This window comes from Triturus cristatus, chromosome 2_1 (assembly GCF_964204655.1).
Source record: "Triturus cristatus chromosome 2_1, aTriCri1.1, whole genome shotgun sequence".
Classification (NCBI taxonomy): Eukaryota; Metazoa; Chordata; class Amphibia; order Caudata; family Salamandridae; genus Triturus; species Triturus cristatus.
In genome coordinates this window covers 694,308,472-694,334,698 of record NC_140581.1, presented here as the reverse complement: position 1 = coordinate 694,334,698, position 26,227 = coordinate 694,308,472, and the positions used below count along the sequence as shown (strand labels likewise).

Below are 26,227 nucleotides of genomic sequence, written 5' to 3'. Positions count from 1 at the left end.
TCTGCATTTTCCTGCTCGAGGCGTCTGTCCGGTTGCTTGCCCGTTGGCTAGTGACCTCAGTGACGACGAACCCTTGACTTTCCACCGCTGGTTTGGCTCCTCCAGACTGGTCTTTGCTTCCCTGTGGAAGAGAAGCACCTTAGGCCTTACTGGTCTGCAACAGAAGCGAATACTTCATTCTGCCTGGGTTGCGCTTGCCAAGGCTTGTTGTGTCCCAACTCGACATCGACACCGCCGACAGCAAGAGCCCTCGTGGGACAGCTCGCCTCCTGGTTCTGGTCGTCCTCGACGTCTCCTGGTACCCGTGGCCGCTGCGACAAGCTTCACCTCTTCACCTGCATCTTCACGACATCGCCTGGTTCCTTCCTGGTTCCTTCCCGGCTCCTGGCTGGTGACCTAGACTCTGTCCCCTCTGCTTGCAGGTATCCTCCTTCTTGATTCCATCCTTGGAATCCACCGGACACTCTTCACTGACTGCCTGTCAGCATCTTTTCTTCAGGCATCCATAGGAGTCGACGACGAAACCAGACGCAAGTTCACACCTATGCACCCGCAGCCCGTGGGCTAGGTAACTTGAGTACTCCGGTGCTCACGAGGGTATTAACTATCCTAGTGTCTAGTTTCCAAGTCTCTAACTCCTAGTTCCTTCCGAAGTGTACTAAAACTCTTAATTTCTAAATATTACTATTTCTATCGACTTTAACGCATTACGCGTGAGTGTTTCCACTCTGCACCTGAATCCCGTGGGCCTCCCACTGCCTAGCAACTGATAGGATAGTGTAGCCCCAGCGATTCCCTAGGCCTAGGCCTAACCTGTGCTCGTGACAGTGGTTCTTATACCACTTACTTAGTATATGGTTTGCGTGGCCCCTAGGACCTAACTGTATTACTTACCTGTGTGACTTATGTATGCTTAAATAAGACTGTGTTGTACTTACCTCGAATCTCATAAAGAGTGCTGAGGGTATTTTGACTAGAATAAATACATTCTATTTTTATAATATATCTGTTGTGGTGTCCTTTCATTTGGTATTCAAGGGGTTTCAAATGGTATAACAGCTGGCTTCACATGCCATACAGAGTTTAGCCTAAGACTGCTCTTGTCCATGCTACCACTAGGATAGCTAGTCTATAAGGTTGACTTTACAACCAATCACCATAAGGGTTGTTTGGACTGATACAAGGTGTACACTAGAACTAGTGACATCATATATCAGGCCAACTTCTCACACTGTAAAGTAAAAGGGTGTTTTACAGCAGAGGTGAGTCTGGGACATTTAGGATATGATCCCAATGTTTTGGGCACAGTCCTGGTTCTCATTGAGATTGGTTCTCCTGTACACCAGATGGCATATGAAAACCCTGTAGTGAAACTTCTAGTTTCAGTGTGCCCAACAATCTAGCTATCCCTCTGATGCTTTCCAGATATCTCAGGTCACTGCTCGGGATTCTCTGTGGTGGCAGGCAAACACCAGCCTGACCAGCGGAAGGCCACTCTCACCCCTCGCCACCCAGACTACACACTTGTTATGAACGCATTACTGCTGAGGTGTAGGGAGTCAATTGGGGAAAGTGGAGATCTGAAGCCTGCGGCCTCTTTTGGAGCACTAGCTCCATCTCAATTTGTTTAAGTTTCGTATTATCCTGTTTACCTTCTTGCTGACCATCAGGAGGAGGTTGAAGCAGGTTCTCAAAGAAAAGATGGCTTGCCATGTGGTACTGCAACAGACGGGGTGAAATGGGTTCCTTTGCAGATGGCCGAATCCGCAGCATATCTTTCTGATTGCCAATCACCTAGCAGGGTCCCTGAATGCCAGAGCAGACATGCTGAGTAGACTTCCACCAGTGGACCATGAATGACAACTTATCTGGAGGTGGCACAAAACATCTTCAAACAGTGGGATCTGACTAGATCTGTTTACCACCGACAAGAACATGCAATGTCAAAACATTTCGAACTGGACTGCCCTTTGAGGAAGTCATTAGAAGGCGCATTCTGTCTGCAATGTAACATAGGTTTCCTGTTTGAGTTCTCAAGAAAATGAGGGCATATTGTGGCCAAGTTTATCAGGACAACACCAGACTAGGCCAGGAGGGTGTGGCACCCAATTCCTTTGAGTCTGAGCATTTACCCTCTGATCTGTCTACCTCTGTGGGATAGCCTCTTGTCTCAGCAACAGGTGAGGGTCATGCAGCCAAATATCTGCAATCTATGCATGGAGATTAAGCGTCGATAGCAGAGTGTCCTTGATCTGCTGCTTGTGGTAGTGGATGTCATCCTTACAGCCAGACGTCCTTCAGCTAAATCCATTTAAGCTGGTTAATCAGAGGAGTTTGTGGCCTGGTGTGGGAACCATCATCTATCCAGGCCAAACTGACAGATCTTCGTTTTGTTATCGGTTCAGCAAGGTCTTACAGTGGGCACAGTTAACGTTTGTGTCAGCCATTTCTAATTTTTATGTTTGCAAGAGCAAACCAGTTGTGATGCACTTTCTGAAAGTAGTGATCCACATGTTTCCTCCCAAAATCTTTGTTATGCCACAGTGGGACTTCAGTTTATTCCTCATATTTCTCATGTGCTTAGCATTTGAGCCAATGATCAGTTGCTCTTTATGACTTCTGATGAGCTGTGGCGGGTAAGTAGGCCACTCCTGTTTGTACTGAGACTTTCAGTAGCATCACTCTTACACTCCTAGCGAGGTAATTCACTGGCTTTTCTACACTGGTCACAACCATCATCAATGTAGTCCAGTGATGGACCAGAGCAACATGTAGAATTAACCAGTCTAAAACAGTAACCCCACTGCTGCAGGGGAGGATAGACATTGAGGGGACGGGGTCCTCTGCAGGCGAGTGAGACAGACTATATAAAATATTGACACCTATAGAAGCTTCCAGAACCTCCCTATGGGCTAAGGTTGACGCCATTGCCATTGATGTTAGTTTACTACATGATGACCACAGGAAACTAACAGTGTCCCAATCAGAGAAAAGACTACTTGAGCTTCCACCCCAGGCTTTGGAACTTTAGCAGCAAATGCAAGACTTGACACTTGGTGTGCATCTTTGAGGACAGGACAGAAACGCTGGTTGCTGTTCAGGGGCAACAAAATTCCAGTGGGTGGAATACCTAAAGGTGCTGAAGGAAGTGATATGGTAGGCTTCCTAGAAATGTGGAACAAAGAGTTTGCCGCCTCCCATAGTCTATCAACTTTCTTCTCATTCCAAAGAGCCCCCCAGCTGCCCTCCCATGCAACCGGTAGTCGCTAGGATACTATATTTCCTGGATTGCAATGCAATCCTGAGAGCAGCACGGCTGTTGGGTAACCCTGAGAAAGAAAATCACTGACTAATGATTTTTCCCGACTATACTCCGGCAGTTCAGCACCAGTGGGCGTCTTTAATAGGTCTGAAAAAAGCATAGAAAACTGGGCCTATAATGTTCCCAGTGACTCAAGATCATGGCAGGATAGAAAACCTACATGTTTCCCAAAACTGAGGACGCATGGAACTGGGCTGAAAACCAGGTTATCTCCTGTAGGGCTTGTGAGATTTTGATACTCTATGATGGGCTCTAGACAAACTGTGACAGCTATCTTTTCTTAAGGATCTGTGAACATCTTGTAGCCCACACCCCCCTTTGCCTCCTGATTGGTGCTCCCTACAGGAGAGCTATGACTTGCTCAATTAACAATGAGTTCTAAAACCTTACAAATTATCTGACATTGACACCCGCCAGATATCATTGAACTCTCATACTTTGTGCTATCCATTAAAATGGCTTGTTTTTCGTATTTAAACTTTTTGTTTTTCAGTTAGAGAGCTTGGTACTAATCCTATCTCTCTGCTCTGGACCCAACCATTTACACATCCCAAAAAATGTTCCGTAGTAGTTGCTGGGGAAGCAGCCACTGGCTGCTTGCTATTTGAGTTCCATTGATTATTATTCACCTTTCCCTTGAACTACCCAAGATTAACATGGCTGGGAAAGTGCACTTAGTACTGCGCCACAGAATGCACTATGACAATAGAGGCATATACGGAGGGATCCATTACAATGAGAGCTATTTACTGATCTCTATGGCACAGTCATATGGTTTCACTGTCATGATATGCAACATAACAGGAATGAACAGTCCAGTTAACAAGTTAAGCAATATTAGGTCCTCTCGCTCTTAGGCGCAGAGGCGTCCAGATAACTGTGTTATAAGAATCCCACCCAACGTTAAAAGAGGAAATAAAGGTTTAAAAGTGCTGAAAAGGTCACATCTTACCACAAATTTCTCCACATCTGCCAAGGAAACCCTAGTTTTGCTCAAAGCAGGTGTTTACTTTATAATGAAAACAGTTAAAGGACCCCTTAGTGCAGATTATCTTGCCCAAGGGTAAACTACATGGCGGCCCATTAGTCCTTGGCAGTGTTCATGCCCAACACACAAAGCAACAGACCTTCCTGCACTAGTTACCCGCCCGCCTCTCAACCTGGGCACATACCTCATGGGTGTTGGGGAGGGACTTTAATAGTGTTCCAGACTTGTCCTTAGACAGTTCTCATTCACCTCTCTCACATACCCAAACTGTTTATAACGCTATAATTCTCACACAAAGGCTCCAACACTGGAAAGAGACCAGATGTATGGCGCATCATAACCCCACCAATCCAGTTTATTCCGTATGTTCCCGTAAAAATGACTGGTATTTACGATTAGACAGGGCAGTCTGCTCTACTGCTGTCCAGAAGTCTCTACCTCTGACTATTAAGGCGAGTGGATATCCCAATGTAACCCACTAACACCTTACCTGGATTAGGGCAGAGTGTAGTGTAGTTCCTATTTCCCTTATAGGCTCGGCGCATTGGAATAATATACACTATAGTTTTTGCATAGGACTAAGGTCAGTATGCTCCTATCGAGTACATTAAACTTAATTACTTGTGTGTGCCAGCTAACTCAGAGGTCACTAGAAACTTCTCGAATGAACAAGAAGGGATTAGTTTCTGACAACTGCATAAACATGACAACTTTGTTTCCCTTCGAATCGGAACGCGTCTCAGAATCATGGAAACAATAGATAACAGTTTCACTCAGTCAATCGTGCATGCTTAGTTTCCTCAGAGTTACACAGAAATAGATAGACGGGCGTTTCAATAAAAGGGTTTATTGAACAGTCTTGTTTCTCGTGTAAAAGATGTGAGCTGTTACAATCATTAGACAGTAAGCAAGATATAATACGCACAGCGTAAGCAGTAAGAAGAAATAATACTGCACTAGCATTGTCTTTTAGCTATGACATATATTCATATACACAAATAACACAGGCTAAAAAGTGAATACTCGTCTGATGCTTCTAAATAGTTCTACCCCAGTGTATCTAACCTAAGTGTAGTACAAGGTAAGAGTAGGTGCTGTTTTCTACAGTAGTATATACTAAGTTTGTATGCCAAGTGTCGTGGAGTCAGTGGTTAAAGAACACAAAATTGCCACTAACCTCGGAAGGAAGCCTTCGGGAGCGATGGAGCGTGGTTTATCCCCCCTCGACCCTGAGGCGCAGACCCTCACAGAGCAATAACTTCACTGCTGCGCGGGAAAGCCCCCCCGGGGAAAAGGGAAGTGGATAAAATAAGAAAATGCTGCTGGGCGGTGAGGTCTCTGTGATCCTGCGTCTACGAGGGGATCTGTGACTCAGCAGAGGAACCTCCCAGGAAATAATAGAGACAGTAGCAGCAACTGTACAGCACTTCAGCAAAGTCAACAACGGGTTACTTCAATGATTGCGCAAGGGTTGAGCGCGAGCATGCATCTCAGAACTTGGCAGTAGTAGATACGTCACAGTTTGGGGTTAGAATAATCGCTTCAGAGTTCACTGAACTGTTCACGGTTTTCACGTGCAGGTAGACTTGAAGGAGAGAAACGAACGGGGTGTAGCAAGACAGCTTGCAACAGGGCAACAACCAGTGTTCTAACGCATGGCCAAGCACTCTGGGGGAATCAAGATGTTACTTGGTAGTGCGCTACTCACAGAACTGCATCAGACGGGAAGTCTCGACTTTGACTCATCGGCGGTTGATGGCTCCCTGGTCTCGAAACGGTGCTGTCTCCGTCACAATGGCGCGGTCTCTTTTGCCTGTCGAGCCGCTGCAGGTCATCCGGCGCTAGGCTTCGTTGGTTGGAAGTATCCAGCGGGGAATACCATCCGCTACAAGTGTGTTCGGAAAAAGCATTGGCAAGCACTGTTCCCGGGAGGAGGGAAGGGCTTTATCGTATTCCGGCAGTACCGCCGGGAACTACTTCTGGTTCGTCGTCTGTGGGCATGCTGGGAGTTGTAGTGCCCGGTGCTTGTACATACTACTGCCTCCCCTTACGCGCCCTGCATATCGGACCGCGCGCTGTAATCTAGAAGCGCTGGGGGTAAGATGCATGGTGCGCGCCTCGCCCTGGCCTTCCACTGCAGAAATTGCGACACCAAGATTCCCTCTAGGTTCTTGTCAACTCCATACCTTCGAATGAGAGAGGTGGAAATCTCTTTTCGGGTCTCAAACTCCAACACCCCGCGAAGGGAGTCAGAACACTGGAAGCTGGATTCTCTGCGAGCAGGGATGACAACGTCTGGTCAGTACGACAGACCGGGATATGGTCTCTTCCGAACTTGCCGTGGCGAACCGTGCAGTCAAGTCGTGCCGAGCCGTGCCGTTGTTTGCCATGGTAAGGTAAGTCATATTTATACATGGAAGGTGCTTAGGAATGCTAGCATTGACGTAAAGTGGGGCAGAGGAAGACATCATGGATGAACCCCTAAGGAATAGCAGTTCATACATAATAGATGAGTTCTTGGAGAAATCAATAATCCTAGCTAGGGAAAGTCCTGATGACTTAAGGGTCTGGTTTCTAAGAACTCGTGACGTGGGATGGACGGATGTAGGCGACCATGCCTGTATTTGGATAGCATGGCAAATGCCTAAAGAAGGACTGGGATTCTATGCCTAAATAAGGGCAATGCGAATTGTGCCTTTATAAGGACATGATTCATGGAAACCTATGTACGAGCATCTAAATTGAAACACAACAAGAGCCCTCCCACCTATCCCCATCTAGCACCTTCAGCTCTCTCTGCTGGAAGATTCCCTTGCATGCCAGGTCCAAGAATACTTCTCATCCTATGATGCTGTGGCTTCCCCATTAACAGTAGAATGGGAGGCATTTAAGGTGGTGGCCAAGAATACGGTATATAAGCAGTGGTGAGCAGCAGTAAAACCCTAGAAAGGATCTTGCTTGAGTAGAAAAAGTCTAAATTAGGACCTTGCGACAGCTAGTCACAAATAGCTCTTCCACATCCATAACGCTGTAACCCAGTGGTTCCCAAACTGTGCGCCGCAGCACCCTGGTGCGCCATCAAAACTAGCCTGGGGCGCCGCAAGCACTAATGAGAATTCAGTGCTTTGAAGGGGATATTGAGGCACGTGCGTGACTGAAATGAAATGGCGCAGCAACAGTTCTGAGATGGCAGCAACTTAAAACTCATAATAAGCCCACAGGAAGGGACTGGGTGCCTGGAGCCGGCAAACATACTCTGAATTCCAGGACTAATCAGTCGTGTGCTCATCCGATGAGGCCACACGCATAGGAGCTGCTCTTACACTTGCGGAGACACTCTGCAGTGCAGCAGATACCACAGCAGTGGTGGCAAAGCACAGACGATCCCTCATCTCACGGCGCCAGTTGTAAGGGAGACCTTCACCCTTGCCACATGCCCTTCAGGCATCAGTGTAAGGTAAAAAACGAAATCAGCCTGTGAACATAGCCACATTCTCCACAGCTATAAAGTAGTTGCTTCGATGGCTCCACTAGCGGGAAGAGCTGCTCAGTTAAAGCCTTTAGAAGTAATTTATATGTCAAAAGGCATGAGTCACTCGTCTAACGAGGTCATCCGAATCCCGGTAACATATGATTGTAAGGTAAAGGGCAACATAGGACACTGATGCTTTGCTTACAGAAATAAGGAAGTGCAAGCTCTTTGAAGGGTGCACACATGATGGAGTTCAGGGGAAGGCAGAGTATAAATGCCTTTTAAGTGGGGCCGAGCAGGAGCAGAGAGTGGCCATATTTTACTCAAAGGCTACTAGCCTGTCTGGCACACAGTATGTACAGGAAACCTTTTTTTTTTTTGCAGTTTTATTTTTTAATTTATATAACGCGAACTCGACCCGAAGGTATTGGAGTGCTTTGCAAGATCACCAGTTACGCTAAACAAGGATACATTCATTTTTTGATACGCATGGGGATATTAGGTGATTTGCCCAGGTAAGGGATGAAATATTGCCGTGCCTCCTTCAAACGTAATGCATTAACTACACTTCAGAGCAGCCGGCCTTCAAATATGCCTCCTAAAGAATAGAGTGTACCGCAGTACCTTAACTGAGGAGACCACATTCCCAGCTTGCAAATAGAACATAATGAAGACTTATACAAGATTACTTACAGATGGGCCACACACTGAGTCAAGGTATGTGTGCAGCCACCTTTTACCTTCCAACTACTACTTGCTACATGACCAAGCGCTCATCTACCCAGACTCAATGCACGCTTTACCCAACACACAGACAACGCTGGCACCGGTGGGGTAATCGCTACTGGATGCATGCACGCACAGTTCTCTATGTAGCCTGACCAAGAGAACTTTGGAATACATGCCACGATTAGGAACACTTTGTTCCCTGCAATGTGCCCATAACCTCCAGGCTTCAAAAGTTTTGATTTTTCAGCATCCAGGGGTAAGTTATCTTCACCTTGAAAGAGGTGCTGTTTACGCTCTGGGGCTCCACGAGCAAACTGTACTTGACATATTTCTCGTTGCCTAACACTGTTTGCCTGGAAGCAAGGGTGTGCACTGATGCATGAGATGACAAGCTCTGTACATGCCTCTTACCGGTATCTCCGCGTCTAGATAAATCACACTCTGAAGTTCCCAACTTGCCGTCCCACTATTCCTGTGGCATTTGATTGTCTCTCCAGACAGAGTTGTGGATAGCACCACAGCAGCTATCGCAGGCTGTTTGAAGGACTTTTCAAATGTACAAATACAAATGTCAGACTTGCCGAATCCAACAGAAAAACACATGTAAATGATCAAACAAAATCTTTGTAATTCCCATACCAAGCACAAATTCATCTATCAATCTATCTAACCTACCCTCCCTTTCAGACACTATGACTAATAGGATGACATCTATGATTATAATACCTTCATCCGCTTCATCTCAATAGTTTTCAGTGAGAAAAATGGAAGTCTCCTCAGGCCGGGCTTACACCCCCCACACACCAAAACAAAAAGTAACGTAATGGGGAGCCACGGCCAATGAGTCAAGAGAGCCGCTGGTCTAAAAGGTTTGGGAACCACTGCTGTAACCCATTAAAACCCTTTCTCCTGTCCTTTCTTTGAGAAGATCCTAGGAGCAGAAACATACATTGCAAGTATACTATGTTCTTCTCTAGAGCTCCTGTAGTTCTTTTGACTGATTCCTCCTTGAATCTTGGCCCCACTCTGTGCTAACACAGCTGGGAAAGCAGTTTCTCCAGGGTCAGCCTAAAATATATCACTACAGAGGACATCCAGGGCACAAAAGTGGAAGACTATAGTTCATCACCACATTGAAATAAAATAGTACCTGGGAGGGAAAATAATAGGGGTGAAGTAGTTTGGAGTTTAGTGTTTTCCCTTTGTACTCTTCCTTTTAAAGCAGGACCTTTATCAAACACAGACTTCTAACAGTGTGAGTATGTACAAAAAGCAAAAGTAATTGATTCCATAATAGTTTGTTTAATGCATTAGGTGACGTTGAGGCTCTGATCAAGAAGTCTTCCTTATATTTTCATCTTATTCTGTTAAAGGATGAAGTGCACGAGAGGGATCGCTTTAGTGACTTCTTATTAACGAAGTTGAGAGACATACTACAAAAGCATTCTACTCTAAAGCTGATTTTGTCCAGTGCTGCTTTGGATGTAAATCTGTTCCTCAGATATTTTGCAGGTTGTCCAGTCATCTATAGTAAGTACCTTTCTTTTTTTTTTAAAGATGGTTACATTTTTCCTTTTAATTATGTTATTAGGTAAAGGTGGTTATAAAGAGAATATTCAATGTATTAATTTTCTTATGATGGTTATGTACCAACAGGACCATTTCCTAATATCAGAGTACTCTAGCATACTGTACAAAAGGATTGTGAATGCAAAATGTATTGAAATCAAATCACGAGGTAAAAAAATGACATTGAGAGAACAAATGATGATGCAAGAAAATTCAGGAAGTTGTTGATGGAAAAAAGGGTTTTTTGTGTATATATTTACCCAACACAAAGCCAGTTTGTCATTTGCTTAAATCACAATGCTTTATACATTTTGGAACTAGCCCCTGGAGAGAACACTTGCTATGGGACCCAAGTGTTTTTAAAAAGGAAACGTTGTAGTTGTGTACTGATTAGTCCTGTCTTTGTGCTGAATTCTGGAAAACTATTTAATATTCAATAAAATACTTTTCTTCTGAATAGACCATTTTGAAAACAAAAGTATATTTTGGTAGTCTGTCTGCAGGATTGGCCAAGCTGTATTTTTCCTAAAAATTATATGCAAGAAAAGTCACTAGAAACCGCATTTGTAAACCTTTTTTTTTTTTTTTTAAATGTGCATTGTATTTAGATATGGTGCTGCCGTCAGAGGCCTAAAACTGACTGCTATTTTTACCAAGCACAAACCACACGAATACTTTCCTGCCCTCTCAGTAGCAGCTGCATCAGTTTACTTTTTTTTTTAAACCGAGAATGAGAATCCTGCCTTGTGATGAACAAGCTCTTAGTTTTTTCAACATGAAGGAGGGAGGGTTACTTATACTCTGTGAAGTGACAAAAAACTTCACGGAGTTCTGCAAGTGGCGAAGTGCAGCTCGCGCTCGCCACCTTACCGGTGGCGAGCGCGAGTGAGGATAAACCTCTGCTGCACTAGGTGGAGTGGAGTTTTCTGCACTCCACGAGCTCTGCAGAGCATGTAGTGCAGAAAACTCTGCAAATGGAGCGGAGCTTAACACCCAGTCCTACTTATGACCTCGTTGAGGATTCCCCCAAGGAACTAGGAATGAAAGGAATGCTTCTTTCTCTTTCAAGGTACCTTGTTGGCTAGTCATAAGCACTGGAAATAGTAGCAAGACCATCCATTGAATAGACAGTGGAATGAAAGAGATTATTGTAGCATTTCTAGAAAGTGAGACAAGACAGTAGTGTCTTGTCAAATTATGAAAATGCATCCTGTCCTTCATTGATTGGGTAAGAGATCAGTAAAATCGCTGCAGATTTCTGTTTAACACAAGAGCCCACTCAACTCCACATAAGACCTTCCCTTTAAACATGCAGCTGATACGTGCATGTTTTTTATAACCAACTTTATTTCATTTATAGTAGCAGCAAGCATCATCCTCACTTTACAAATATTAGCAAGCATTGGCATAGCCAATAGGTCTCGCCTTTGGGACCTTTTAAGTGTTTAGCCATGAAGCAAATGAATACACAGGAGGAAGGACACTGAAAAAAACATGCAAATATGCTAAAAAAAGACAAATTTTATAAAAAATCGTATAAAGATATCTCTACTCTCGAAGACCCCAGACTTACAGGAGGCAAGAAAAGAAACAAAGGACGCGGCGGATGAGAAAGTACTGCTCACAGGCGCATTGACACAACCACAGGGTCTGCCTTTTGTGTTGTAATGAAAGCCTTTCACATGTATTGTGATGCATTGTGTTCATGGTTATATAAGCATCTGTGCGTAAAATGAATTTTAATGTGGTTGACTGCATTTTAAGAGATTAGACCACAGCAGAAGATCCTCTAAGGTTGAGGGTTATGGAACAGCCGCAGCCCTCTTTGGAAGCTGGCTTGTTTCGGTCCAGTAGGCTACTGGAAACCACAGTTTTCCAACAGGTCTTCAAGCAAGCTCTTTGTCAACATGGGAACGATTAAAGAATGTCTAACCTAAGGTCATTCTTTGCACTGGACTAGAATCAGACTCACTTGAATTCTGAACGTCCCAGAGTGTTGTATGTTCAGTGCTTAGAAGTGGCCTATGTGAGGTGTAGTAGCTAGCACTGTTCAGAACTCCTCAATAAAAGTTCAATCATTGTCCATTTGAGGCATAAGAATGAAGCAGATTTAAATGTCTATTTATCTCCTGTTGCTTTTGATACCGACATCTACGAATGGCCTCACCTATGATTGCCTCCTCTACGATGGCATTGTCTATGACGGTCGTCTACGACAGCCTCATCTATGATGGTTGTTCATGACGGTCATCTATGACGACAACCTCGTCTGCGATAACCTCGCCTACATAACCATGTCTACGACGTCCTAGTCTATGATGAGATCGTCTACGATGGCCTCATCTATGACTGCATCCTGTACAACGGCCTCGTCGATGACAAAAGATTGTCAACATGAGCATAGTCGTCTGTGTCTAACTAGGCAACTATGATCTCAATGACAATACACCATAGTCATCAACAAGTACAAAAGACAGATAGTCCAGAATAGCTTAATGACGCAAATTAAGGGGGCTAATACGAGTAAGTCTATAACAGTACCCAATATATGGAGAATGCAATATGTGGAGCAAATTCACCACTTCGCTCTGCTTCCAACTTTACAGCATAGGTCAGATCTATGTCACTCTAGTACTAAACCTATAGGGCGTGTTACAGGACTACTACTAACACTTTCCCGAGACTGCAAAGTCACATTGTGCCCGGTATGTCCGCATACTCCGATGCTTCTGCCACAAAAGAGTTATCCCAAGGTAAAAATAAATAAATGTTACTTTCCTTCCTGGGAACGACCCATTTATATCTGGTCTTGATAGGGAGAAAGCCCACAACTGCTGGAATACCCACCGGATGATTTTTGATGGTTTCCTGACCCTTAGGAACGTGCAGCCATACGCTTCTAACTTCCAAAAGCAAATAAGAAATGGTCTGCTCGTCTGATTTTAAATAGAAAAACTGTGAGACCTATTCCAATTGTTGATTTATCCGGGAGGAATTGCAATCATGAAAAACCCTGTCACGTATAAGCCAGCCTTACCAGCAAGGAGTTGTTCTCAACTATGCCTGGTGCTACTGTGTGGGCAGCCCAATCATTGCTAATACGGGGCTGGTATAATTACGAGATGTAGTTCAACATTGCTTATACATAGAATTTCTGACGGAAGACAGATAGGGAACAAATTACAAAAAATAAATAAATATACAAATAATTATATATATACCAAAGAGAATGCCCTCCATTTTATAGAGCAGATCAACGTAATAGTTTAATCTTACAATTAATCCGACCAACTCAGCAGAGAATCCATTTTCTTTTTGGACGTTGAAATAATGGTTGTCGATAATCTTGAAACTAGATTGTTCAGGAAACCAACATCTGGCAACACATTATTACATGTTACTAGCCATCATCCCGCACATTTGGTCCGCAGCATCCCGCACTGGCGCTGAATGTTAAAAAGCTCAACAGGATAGCTGTAGGAGATTCTTGGCTAGGAGCTATTCTATTGGCGAAATCAATCTAGCCATAAAGAAAACCAGGAAGATGGAAAGATCGCAGGCTCTATTGTGTAAAACCCAAAAATCTATCGAGTTGCCAGCAATAGCCGAACAACCATCAAGGCTTATCCTAACTTACAGTAACCAGCACAAGGCTATCCGCAAGATAGTGAATAAAAACTGGATACTAGTAAAAAACGATCCTGTATTGGGTGGCAATCTAACTAGGTTACCCAATATCACATTTAGGAAGGCCAGATCTATGAGCAACCCGTTAGTTAAGAGCAGTCCTGAGTTACAATCTAGCTGTACCTGTTTGGATGTCAGCAAGGGTTTCCGCATGTGATCGACTTGTAAGGCCTGTAGATACGGGATTAATCGAACAGAATATACAACACCTTTTAAAAATTAACCTACACGCATTGACAAACAAGCATTTGCAATGCAATAGGTCTCGCATTATAAAAGTGTGAGCAGCTGGCATTGCTAATAATAATGCAACACTAGCTATTGGCTTTGTAAATGATAAATAAATGCCAGTATGTGTTTGTTTTATAAAATAGATTAAAAAAGGCATTGTCATGAACAATGCCAATAGCTTAAACTTTTGCAAATGCGAGACCTATTGCATTGCAAATGCTTGTTCTGTGTGCAGCCCTAATTTCCTTTCCTCTGCGTGGGTAAAGACAAGCCAGCCATCTGTTCTGGGAACGTGGTCCTACGTAAACATGTCACCTTGCAGTCAACGTGGCTCTGGCTGGTTCCTGAAGAGCTCTTCTTAGGAAAGCACTCGCTGCTTCTTTAAATGACCAACTTCTTTTCTGCTAATTTTTATAGGTTTAGGGACGTTTCGTAAGAAATACTGTTCTTGTATATTTTTCTCTTTCGAGTTATTGAACCTATTATTATTCAGAGATCTAGGCAAACGTGTACAGACTAATGGAGAATTATGTACTTGGAAGCATCAGTGCTTTAAATGTAACAGAAGGGGCGAAGCTAAGGGCGTGGCTTGGAGACAAGCAGTTAATTTGATATGTTCTTGGTGTGAAACGGTGCACAATTACGCAGCAACAGTTCTGCTATTTGTAGAGCATTCTTTTTGTCTATGTATTTGTTGTTAAATGCATATAATTGCACAAACATTGCAATGCACACACATTTTTATATTCACTGAATACCAGCGTATGCCCAGGACATTTGACAAACCATGGAAATATTTCTTGATTAAAATATTTTCCCTGATCTTTAAGGTGGAAATGTCCCTGGTTAGCTCAAAAAGGCACACAAACCCACACTCTCAGATATTCACCAAGTGGTATGCAAGCAAAATAAGCATACACAGATAAAAGCACAGATACTCACCCAATTATATGCGTTTCAACACAAGCCGGTACAGAAAAACGAAAGGAACAGAGGGCAGAAAGGCACGAAAAACGAGTGGCACAGAGGGCAGAAGGGCACAAAAAAACGAGTGGAACAGAGGGCAGAAAGGCACAAAAAAAAAGAGGGAAACGAGTGGAACAGAGGACAGAAAGGCACAAAAAAAGAGTGGAAAACGAGTGGCACAGAGGGCAGAAAGGCACAAAAAAGAGTGGCGCAGAAGGGCACAAAAACGAGAGGAGCAGAGGGCAGAAAGGCACAAAAAAAGAGGGAAAACGAGTGTAACAGAGGACAGAAAGGCACAAAAAGAGGGAAAACGAGTGGAACAGAGGGCAGAAAGGCACAAAAAACGAGGAAAAACGAGTGGCACAGAACAAGAGCGCACTGAAGCTGACGAGGAGGGAGTGGGAGGGGGGAGTGGGGGCGGGCGCAGTGGTGCAGGCCGCAGTTGTAAAAGGCAGGGAGAGGGTGAGAATGAGGAAGGGAAAGATAGGGATCAAAGGAAAAAACAAGGGGGTGGCAAATGGTGTGCACTTTGATGTCCTCAGTGGCCCCGCGGCTCACTGAGGACATCAAAGCAAGTGATCAGGCAGTGCTTTTCAGGCTGCCAAATGGTGCGCGCGCCCAGGGCACATGCACTGTATTTGGAGGCCTGAAAAGCACTGTTTGCACTTCCAAAACTCGCTTACTATAAGTCTCGCCAGAGCAGCGCTAAAGCGCTGTCTCAGACGAGACCTAAAAACTAACGTGCAAAACTGAGTTTGCGATTTATGTGCTGGAGTGTCCTTGTGGCCTGCGCTACGTGGGCAGCATGAGGTTGCAGGTTCACAAGAGGATACTCCAGCACATGAGGGCGATTGTCAATTGTGATCAAGCTTATCCCGTTTGCCAGGCACTTTGGAGAGTTTCACGCGAAAGATGTCTGTGTCTTGAAATACTTTGTGGTGGACACAGTTCCGCCTCTGAGAAGAGGTGGGGACCGAGAAGCTTTCCTCAGACAACTTGAGACCAGGTATATACTAGAGTTGGACTGTAAAACACCTCAGGGTCTCAACTCTCGTGAAGACTTCTATACCTGTCTGTAGTATTGAAGTTTTAGCAGTCAAGCACAGCTGTATGTAAATAATATTTTTTTAGCCGCTGCCTCTGTAATTGTTTTTTATTATCATCTATTTATCACGCTGTACTTTTGCACATTTGTACTCTTGGTGGCACTTTATGTCAGTAGCACTTGCACTTTATGATTAATAGACTTTGAAGGTTCGTAAGGCCCACTTGGGCACAATTGATTCAACATCTAGCACGGCTAACAGCTTATGATGGTTTTACACTGATGGACAATATTTATTTCCAAAAAAAGGTTTTTTATTCAATGAACTTTTTAAAGTGTATTTTACCATGAATTTTACCCTCTTAGCTGTATTTTGCATTTAAAAGGGTTTCTATCAGAGTCTTTGCAACTATTTAAATATTTATTTTTATGGATGCATTTTCTATGATAATATTTTAATCTGTCTGTAATTGTATTTTACATTTACATGTTTCTACCTTTACATGCAATTGATTGTGCTAATGTTTTAAAGTACTCTTCTATGTCTATTATCAACTTAGTCACAAGTTTTATGCACTGTCACTTTAAATAACAGCAAGGGATGATGACTTGCGTCATGAGATCAAGGCCTTTGGAAGGCTGAAACGCGTAATGGCGGTTGGTGCGGGGCACAAAATTAAATAAAAAACGCTAATTTGGGTCCGTATCGTCTTGTTCGACAAAAAGAAAGAGATGAGAAATCGGGATATATATATATATAATCTACTGGCGGTCGCCAGTGGATAGTTATAGTTAGGACCTATTTTCCATAGGAAATCCGCAACATTCTATTCTCAATAAGTCTGGCGCCGGTTGATGAATCCTCGCGAAATTTTCCAAACTTTTGGCCAGCTCCGCTCCTATCCTGAAAGTTTCGCGGTGATCCGTCAAGCGGGGGCCGAGAAAAAAGGGCGGTCCTAAAACGCGTTTTCCCCATGCAATTTCCCATAGGATCTGTTGTCGCAGCTACAGCTCGAACCGCTGAACGGAATGACACCAAATTTGACAAAGAGGTAGTCCTCAGTTCAGACTCGTGCCTTTTGCATAAATGGTGTGAATCTGTTCAGTAGTTCCTGAGAAAATTAGGGTAAAATAGTTAGTGATATCTATGGTCGGGGAGGATCCGCGGACCCTACCCGCACCGTAAGTGCACCCTCCCCGAACCGAGCGCGCACCCTCCCGATCGTGCGCTGAATGCTAATTGGCTGTCGAGTGTCTGTCTACATTCGAAACCAGGAACTGTTGGCGGCCATTTTCTGCCTTGGTAGAAGCGAGGCTGAAGAAGCAAGGGGAATAAGTTTGTAAAACATATAAAGGGGGCAGAGTGGAAATACTCTTACCCTCTAGAGGTGCTTAGGGGGTCCCAGAAGGACCCCCTGGGGCCCCCTTTTTTTTTTAAACGGCGAAATGCGTGCAGGGTGCGCGCATTGGGTGCACCGATTCTCTCGCGTTGGGTGCGCGGATCCAAGGAAAAAAAACATTGAAAAAAGACAAGAAATCATTGGTTGTATTACAACTTTCTACACTGAAAGGTAGGGTGTATATTTCTGTTTTTTAAAGGCATGATTCTTATTGGTTAACAAAAACTGATTGCAAGGAACATTATATATGATAAGCTGATAAGTTGAAAAGTCAAGCATACTTGCTTTCTTGTTTAGCAGCATTGTGTGCTGAACTTGTGACCTGTGTGCTCAGTGCAGTGTTCCATGACCTATTTCTATGGTAACAGGCAGAAGGCAGATTGGGGGAAGGGTTGAAATTATTTCATTTGGAAAGGGTTGAAATGTTTGAAAAATCTCTTTTTTTGCAGATCACATGGGATCCGCGCACCCTGTGCATAGGCAGCACGCACCCAGCGCGCATCCGAGAAATTGAATTCTGGGATTAGATGTAAAAATATATTAGTTTTAAGACTAGTTTAGAGTTTGTCTTCAATTAATATTCACATGAAATACATATATATATATGTTTTTTTAAATGTTAAATATTTTGTGGGATCCGCGCACCTACCGCGTCATAGACGCAGATGACGCATCGCGGAAGCGCATAAACGTCGCGTTACCTACATCGAACGTGTCGCGTATATGCTGGGAGTCGTGTACCGGTCGCATTGCGATCGTGCACTAAACACGTACCCAACGCATACCATGCGCGGATGCTATCGCGTAGGGATCGAGAACGGTGCGCATAGGGTGCACGGATCCAAAAACATGGAAAAAATATATATAAAATAAAGTTTTGAACATATAGTTAAAAAAATATTTTTAGAAATATAAAAAATTATGTTTGAAAAACCCAATAAAAACAAATAATATTTTTTAATTTTTAAAAGAATTAATTGAAAAAATAAGTTTTAAAAACTGGTGATAAGAAAGAATTTCAAAAAAACATAATTAATGAAATTGACACACTGAATTTGAAAAATATAGAAATCCAATGAATATCATTAAACATGATATCTTTAAAGATAAGTTATAGATAGGAATTAGCATTTAAAAAACCTTTGAAATCCACTGAAAAAAACAAATGTTTCAGGGGCATTTTAGTTAGGAATTGGCATTTAAAAAACCTTAGAAATTCACTGAAAAAACCATACGTTTCAGGGGCGTTATAGTTAGCTGGACATTTCCCTCGTACAAAACCCTAGAAATTCCCCTGTTATAGTTAGTTCAGCTAACTATAACTCGTGCCCCCGCAATGCACTGCTGATGACGTCACATATTACATCACTCATGACATGGTCAGTGACATCACTGATTACATCATCCATGTGATAAATTAGTGCATCTTCTCACACCCTTTGATATACTCAATCAAAATTTCAGACGTCCATTCTCAAAACCATAGATACTCCAATACCAATAACTACATACCCACTCATTGACTCTTAGATCTACACACACATCCACTCACTCACCTGTACAGTCACCCATACTTACAGTCACTCAGTACAGGACTATCATATGCATTTATACACCTACATAGACACTCACACACCACCAATCATCCATAGAGGTACTCTCCCACCTAGTCAGTCATGCAAATAATTAATCACACTCCCATTTACTCACCTATGCAGTTATACACACACAAGTTCACTTACTCATAAAAATAATACCACATTCTTACGCTCTTATACAATCACTGATACAAGCACACACTCATCCATACAGCCACCCTCACAATCACACACTCTCACATATACCCACTTATATACTCTTACACGCATATATACTGCCTTTTAGTCACACATGTACCACTGAGATATACATTCAATCCCTAACACACCCATACATACACTCACCCAACCATACAGTCCACCACAGATGCACTCTTAAAACCATGCACCCATAGAATCACCCACTTACACATGTATGCACAGAGTGACACACACCCCACCCACACAAACACTCAGGCACCCATACAGATACTCAAACAACCAATCAATAACCCATAGAGACACTCCTATAGCTATTCACAAAATCATGCAGCCGCTTATACACCAACAGACAGACAGATACAGACATTCACACAGTTTAGACACTAGTCTGCAGTAAGATACATTTAATGACTCACTTATAGAGTCAGTCACGCACCTACTAAATCATCCATTCGCACACTTATACACCCACTCATTCTTCCATAGGTTTTTCCCTATATATATATTAAACATATTTAAAATTTACAGATACACACACTCACTGGATGATGTCATCAGTGATGTCATCAGTGATGCCATTTGAGATGTCATGAGTGATGTCATCAGTGATGTCACTGACCATGTCATGAGTGATGTAATATGTGACGTCATCAGCAGTGCATTGCGGGGGCGCGAGTTATAGTTAGCTGAACTAACTATAACAGGGGAATTGTACGAGGGAAATGTCCAGCGAACTATAAAGCCCCTGAAACCTATGGTTTTTTCAGTGAATATAGATATAGATATAAGATTCTACAGGGGTTGAAACCTCCTCATCAGTAAATACATATTGTGCTATAGATATAGCCTCAATAGGCAGTGCCAGTGGTCCTTAGACGCCAATGTTGGTACAAGACCACTGAATACAGAACCTGAGTTGCAAATATATCTAATATTTTTACCATACCATTGCGATGTTCTGTTTGGCAAGCACGTTGACGACACCTTGCCAGCAGTCAAGGATGACTCTGACACCGCAATATTTTTTGTCACATTCAATTGCAAAAGAAACACCCTTTTGAGGCACTTGTGAAAGAGATACTCATCTGTATCAAGAATGATGCCAAAGATATCAGACTTAATGACGCTATCAGTAGCCTTTAGGCTAGCTTACATCCAGTGACAGCGTACTAGTGCTGCTTACGCCATCCTCTGGGAGAAACAGTTTCAAAATGGTGTCATCTACTCCACTAAAAGGAGGGTGCCCCCCCCCCTTGCCCCCTCATCTGCATCTGCTTCGAAAAGGAGTGATGGCTACGCTACCCGGAGGTTCGATAGAGAAAGGAGTACATTTTAAGCAAACAGGCTTCTATTCTCGTTTTTTTCTTCATAGACTCGAAAATAAAGGATTGGCTATCCATCGTAGACCTCTGGAAATCAAACAAGTATTTCTGAAACCAATACTTGTACGTGGTCACCCTCTCCGACACCACATGACAGCTCTAAATTTACAGGATTCATACTTCCACTTTCCTCCCACGCATTAAAGCCCTCACATTTGGCCTCAGTTCAACTTCCTGCATTTTACCTACTGCATAGCCCTGTGGCAGTTTCTTTGAGGACGAAGGGTCATCAGGTATTCCCCTACCTCGGCAACTGGTTGATGAAAGTACCAAAGATATTTTAATTGTCCACGGCCACAGAAGCATGCCTAAAGTTGTTTCACAAACTAGGTCCCCTTGTGAATTATCTAAGATCATCAACTGATTCATCCCAGAAGATTCTGTTCCTAGGCCGCAACACTTGATACTGTCAAAGACAAAAGACTTTCTATCCTAAGCCAAGCAACTAAAGTTGTAGGAACTGGCTCTAAAAAAAAAAATCAGTGTGTTCAATTGACATCATGTCCTCAGCTATCAATATGATCCCTCTTACGCACCTGGAAATTAGACTCTTACAGGAACAGCTAAAAAACAATAGAAGCAATCTATAAAATCGTTCAGGGGCCCCTTTGCACATGTATGATGAAAACTTGACTGGTGGTCCCAGATCTCCCACCTATTAGAGGGCCCCACGTTCTTACCCGAAATTCCTCACTTCGTAATGACTATAGATGCCACCCTAGAGAGCTGGGGTAGTCATCTACAGACCCTACAATTTGAGGAAAATGGTCTCCGCTCCAAAAGAGCATGCATATCAATCGCCTGCAGCTCAAATCCATCCAACTCTGTCTCCAAGTTATCCTGCCAATGATAGCAGAGTCTTCGGTGTTAGTTAGCACGGGCAATACCACCAGCATGCAATGAAGCGGCCTCCACGGATAAAGTTTGATCGGTCGGCACCAAATCGTTCTGGGACAAACTGGCTCTAGATTTCTTTGCAACAAATGAAACCTGCAAATGCCAATTCTACGCAACTTGTCATCCACATCCAGGATCATGAAGGAAAACTTTTCGACACATAGTCCAGGATCTCGGTTTAATTTTTCCCCTGATACCTTTAATACATAAGGTTCTCAGCAACAGGAAAGCGGAGCAGGGTCCTCTCATCTTGATGTTAATGTTATGGGGTGCTTATAAAGCGCAAACAATCATCCCAATGGGATATCACGGCGCTATAGTTGCAGACAAAAGTGCGTAGGTAATGCGGGGAAAGTGCCAAATGATTACGTTTTTAGTCGGGTTTGGGGAAGAGAAAAGTTTTTAGCTGTTTCCTAAAGGATAGGTAATTAGTTATTAGTCTGAGATGCACTGGTAGATTGTTCCAACTGTTAGCCGCCAGGTGGGAGAAGGCTCGCCCTCCCATCTTTGTGGTTTTAACGCGTGTGGTTCTGGCTCTAGCAGTAGATTGAGAACGTAGATTTCTGGATGGAAAATAGAGTGTGACTTTGTTTTTTAGGATGCATGGGCCTGTATTATGTAGTATTTTATATGTTATGCAAAGTAGCTTAAATAGAGCTCTTTGTCGAATCGGCAGCCAATGCAAGTCCCTCATGCAGCTCTTGGCTGAGTCAAATTTTCTTTTATTACATATTGCCTTAGCTGTGGCATTTTGTACAGTTTGTAATTTAGTGAAAAGATAGTCATTCATTCCTACAAACAGAGAGTTTCCGTAGTCTAACCTACTCATTAGTAGGGATTGGGCCAGAATCTTTCTGCAGTCCAATGGTACCCATGGAAAGACTCTCCTCAGCATTTTTAAAAGTGCAAAGCCTTTACCACATGTTGTGGATACGTGGGTTTTCATGCTTAACGCTGTGTCCAAAGACACCCCTAGATTCTTGGCAGTTGGAGTCGGGTCTGGGGGGGTGCCTAATGTTGTAGGCCACCAGCTGTTGTCCCATAGCTGGGAATGTCTGCCAAATAGCATTATTTCAGATTTGTCTGCGTTGAGTTTGAGACAATGACTATGCATCCAGGTGGCTAAATCAGTAAGGCAGTTGAGTAATCTGCCTTTGGGGTCATTCTCCTCGTCCAGTGAGATCATCAGTTGGGTGTCGTCTGCATAAGAGCAGATCTCGACACCCCATTTTCGCCCTATTTTGGCCAGTGAGGACACAAATATGTTGAACATAGTCGGGCTTAACGAGGCCCCTTGTGGGACCCCATACTTGATGTTCCGGGGAGGGGATTGAAAATCACCAATCTGTACTGATTGTGTCCTATCTTGGATGAAGGACTGTAGCCATCCTAAAGCTTTTTCCCGAATTCCCTTTGCTGCTAGGATTTCTAGTAGATGATTGTGGGGTACAGTGTCGAAAGCCGCCGAGAGGTCCAAAAGTATCAGGGCCACTGTTTTCCCCTGATCTACCATGGTTCTGATGTTGTCTGTTACAGCTAGGAGGGTTGTCTCCGTACTGTTGTTTGTTCGGAACCCTGTTTGGGATATATCCAATAAATCATTGGTTTCTAAGAAGTGGGACAACTGTCTGTTGACCAGTTTTTCAAGTACTTTAGATAGGTAGGGAAGTTGGGATATGGGTCGGTAGTTTGCAGGATTGTTTACATCAGTGCCCACTTTTTTTAATAGAGGGGTCACTATGGCATTCTTCCAGATTTTGGGGAATTCGGCAAGATTTAAGGAGGAGTTCAAAGCTTTTGTAACTGCCGGACATATTATCGGGGTCAGTTGTGAGAAAATGAAATGAGGACATGGGTCTGAGGGGGAGCCTGATTTTACCTCTAACATGACTTTACTCACTTCTTCTTCTGAGAAGGGGCCAAAATTGAGGCAGTTCGCCTGCAGGGAGGGTGGTCCCTGAGGTTCTATGTGTTTCGACTTGGTGCTTAAAAATGAGGTGTAGATTGTATCTATTTTGTTGCAAAAGTAATCATTGATTTTATTACAGTTTTCTTGAGAAGGAGGGAGATTAGGTGAGAGACCCATGGGACTGCATAGTTCTTTGACAATTTTAAAGAGTTCTTTCGAGGAGTTTTTGTTTTCTGTTATTCTGTGCGAGAAGTATTCCTTCTTTGCCTTCCTAATAGCTTTATTATAGAGTGTGTGTTCTTTTTTGTAGATGGCTCTAGCATCGTCGGTTTTATTAAGTCTCCATCTATGTTCGTATAGTGTGCATTTTCTTTTCATTGTTTTTAGTTCTTGTCCGTACCATTTCTCAGATCTAGTAGATCTGTTTTTGTGTTGTGATTGTGTGACAGAGCAGTGATCAAGAGCCTTACCAATGTTAGACTGGAGTAACTCTATTTCGTCATTCGGGTCGATGATAGTTGTATTTGAATGTGAAAAATCTTGCTGAAATTTTTCGATCGAGAATCTTTTCCAGCTCTTGGTTTTAGATGAAGTCCAAGTTCGAGGTTTTGAATTTTTGGAAAATAATTTGAACGAAAACTCAATTAAAGAATGGTCTGTCCAGATCATTGGTTTTATAGTGTTGATTTCAATGGAATCTATATTAGAAAAAATTAAAATTAAATCTAATGTGTGTCCTGCTGTATGTGTGGGCTTATCGATTCTCTGAGTAAGCTGTAGAATTTTCATATCCTCTAGTAATTGTCTAGTAAGGGCATTGTTACCGTTATCATAGTGTATGTTGAAGTCACCTATCAGCAGGAAGTTTTTATTTTTGAGGCAGACTGGCATAATTTGTGCAAGGAGCTGGGCACAAAAATCCAACGTACTGCCTGGGGGATTATAAATTATAGCTCCTCCGAGCAGAATGTTGGTGTTTATGGATACCGAGAAGGCCATAGCTTCATGACTATTGACCTGTGTGATTGCCTCCTGTCTGCAGAAGAGGGAGTCTTTGAATAATAAAGCTACCCCCCCGCCTCTCTTCTCTGTCCGGTTCAGGTGAAGTATTTTATACTCATTTGGGAGGGCAGTTGCAATGTCGGGGGCGCTGTGGTGATCAAGCCACGTTTCTGTTATGAACGCTAAGTCAGGGTTGATTTCAGTCAGGATGTCCCATATGTCCGTAGCATGTCTGGGAAGTGATCTGGCATTGATGTAGATGCATTTCAGGATGAAATTTGGGGTATTTATTGTAGTGGGCTCGAGCCAGCTAATACTCTCCCATCTGCAATTAATGCAGCCGAAGGGGCCTGAGGTGTTTACCGGTCCCATTCGTGCGCATCGTGCTAGGTTATCGATTGTTTTATTATTGAGGCTTTTAAGCTCATCGCTGGAGTAGTATGTGCGGTGGTTCGTATTACCTTGGCTGGGGCTGCTTGTTTGTGCAGGGGGTATGGCCCCTGGTCCCGGCCCGTCGCGGACGGGCGCAGACGGGCTTGCCTTTGGCGCGCCTTCGGCGCGCCGGCGGCGCGCCCGCTGCGCGCGTCCGCTGCGCGTTGCGCTGGGCATCGTCTTTTAACTTGTTTTGCTTGAAACTGATTGGGGGGTTGGACCGGAAGTGCCGGCCCCCTTTTGTTGCACGTGACTCCCTCCACACAATCCGAAGAATCGGTGGTGGACCGGGGAGTATGTGCTTCTGACAGCGGTAAGGGTGCGGTACGATTGAATATGAGGTTAAAAAGTGGATTTACTAAAATGTACACAATATAACACAATGTTTAAAAGACTAAAAACAATGTTTTAAAAATATCGTGTAAGTCTTACTGAAAGCGACGTTGGGAGCCCTTTACCAGGCGCTCCAACTAGTAATCAAACAGTGGTTTAAATAACACAGAGGGCCCTTTGCCAGGCGCTCCTCTAACGTAACCAGCAGGCGCTCTTGCTCTCGCTCTCACCGTTGCTTTAATAGCTCCCACTATTTTCATGGGTGGCTCCTGAATTCTTTCAATTTAAGGATTTGACTATTACACAGGAGTATAAAGACATTATTGCCAGGTCTTGTGCGGATGGCATCTACAAGACTTACAGACTGAGATGTAAGCAATTCTGTCTATGGTGCCATCAAAACAACGTGCATCCGTGTATCTCTGCTTCAGCGCAAATCTTACCATACCTTGGCAAATTCAGGACTAGTATATTCTTCAATTAGAGTTCATCTAGCAGCTGTATCTCGATATTGACCCTCCCGTAAACGTCTGTCTCTTTGTTCTACCAGAATTGTACAGCAATTCATGAAAGGCTTGTTTCGCGTTTATCCACCTGTTAAGGCTTCACCTCCTGAGTGGCACTTAAATATAGTCCTGTCACAATTGATGAAGCAACCCTTTGAAGGAATCTATACGGCTGACATCAAATACCTGGCAAGTAAAGTGGCTCTCTACTCGCCCAAACATCAAACAGCAGGGTTAGTGAAATTCAAGCATTCACGATAAAACATCCTTTTCTTCTTTTTTAAAATAAATGGTTATCCTCTGGACTAATCGAATCTCCGATTCATCCCTAAGGTTCCTTCACAATTCCATTTAAACAAACCTGTCATTCTTGAGTTTTACTCAGAACTATGTAATTCTGCGGACGAATCCCAATTTCATTCCAAAGGTTCCCACGCAATTTCACTTGAACGAACCAGTAATGCTCAGACTTTCTTCCCAAATCCATCCAGTCCAGCGGAAAGGACATTGCATTCATTGGATGTAAAAAGGTGTTTGAAGTTTTATCTTCAAAGGACT

At 43.3% G+C, this 26,227-nt stretch overlaps 1 protein-coding gene across 8 annotated transcripts in view; it reads left to right on the top strand.

The window, feature by feature from the left end:
• The window catches only part of YTHDC2 (YTH N6-methyladenosine RNA binding protein C2), a 1,174,422-nt gene that overhangs the window by 361,136 nt on the left and 787,059 nt on the right, over positions 1–26,227 (top strand). For all 8 annotated transcript variants that reach the window (XM_085632632.1, XM_085632630.1, XM_085632634.1 and 5 more), the window contains exon 8: positions 9,885–10,041. In XM_085632632.1, coding sequence (XP_085488758.1) covers positions 9,885–10,041 — 157 coding nt within the window. The remainder of the gene's footprint in view (positions 1–9,884; positions 10,042–26,227) is intronic.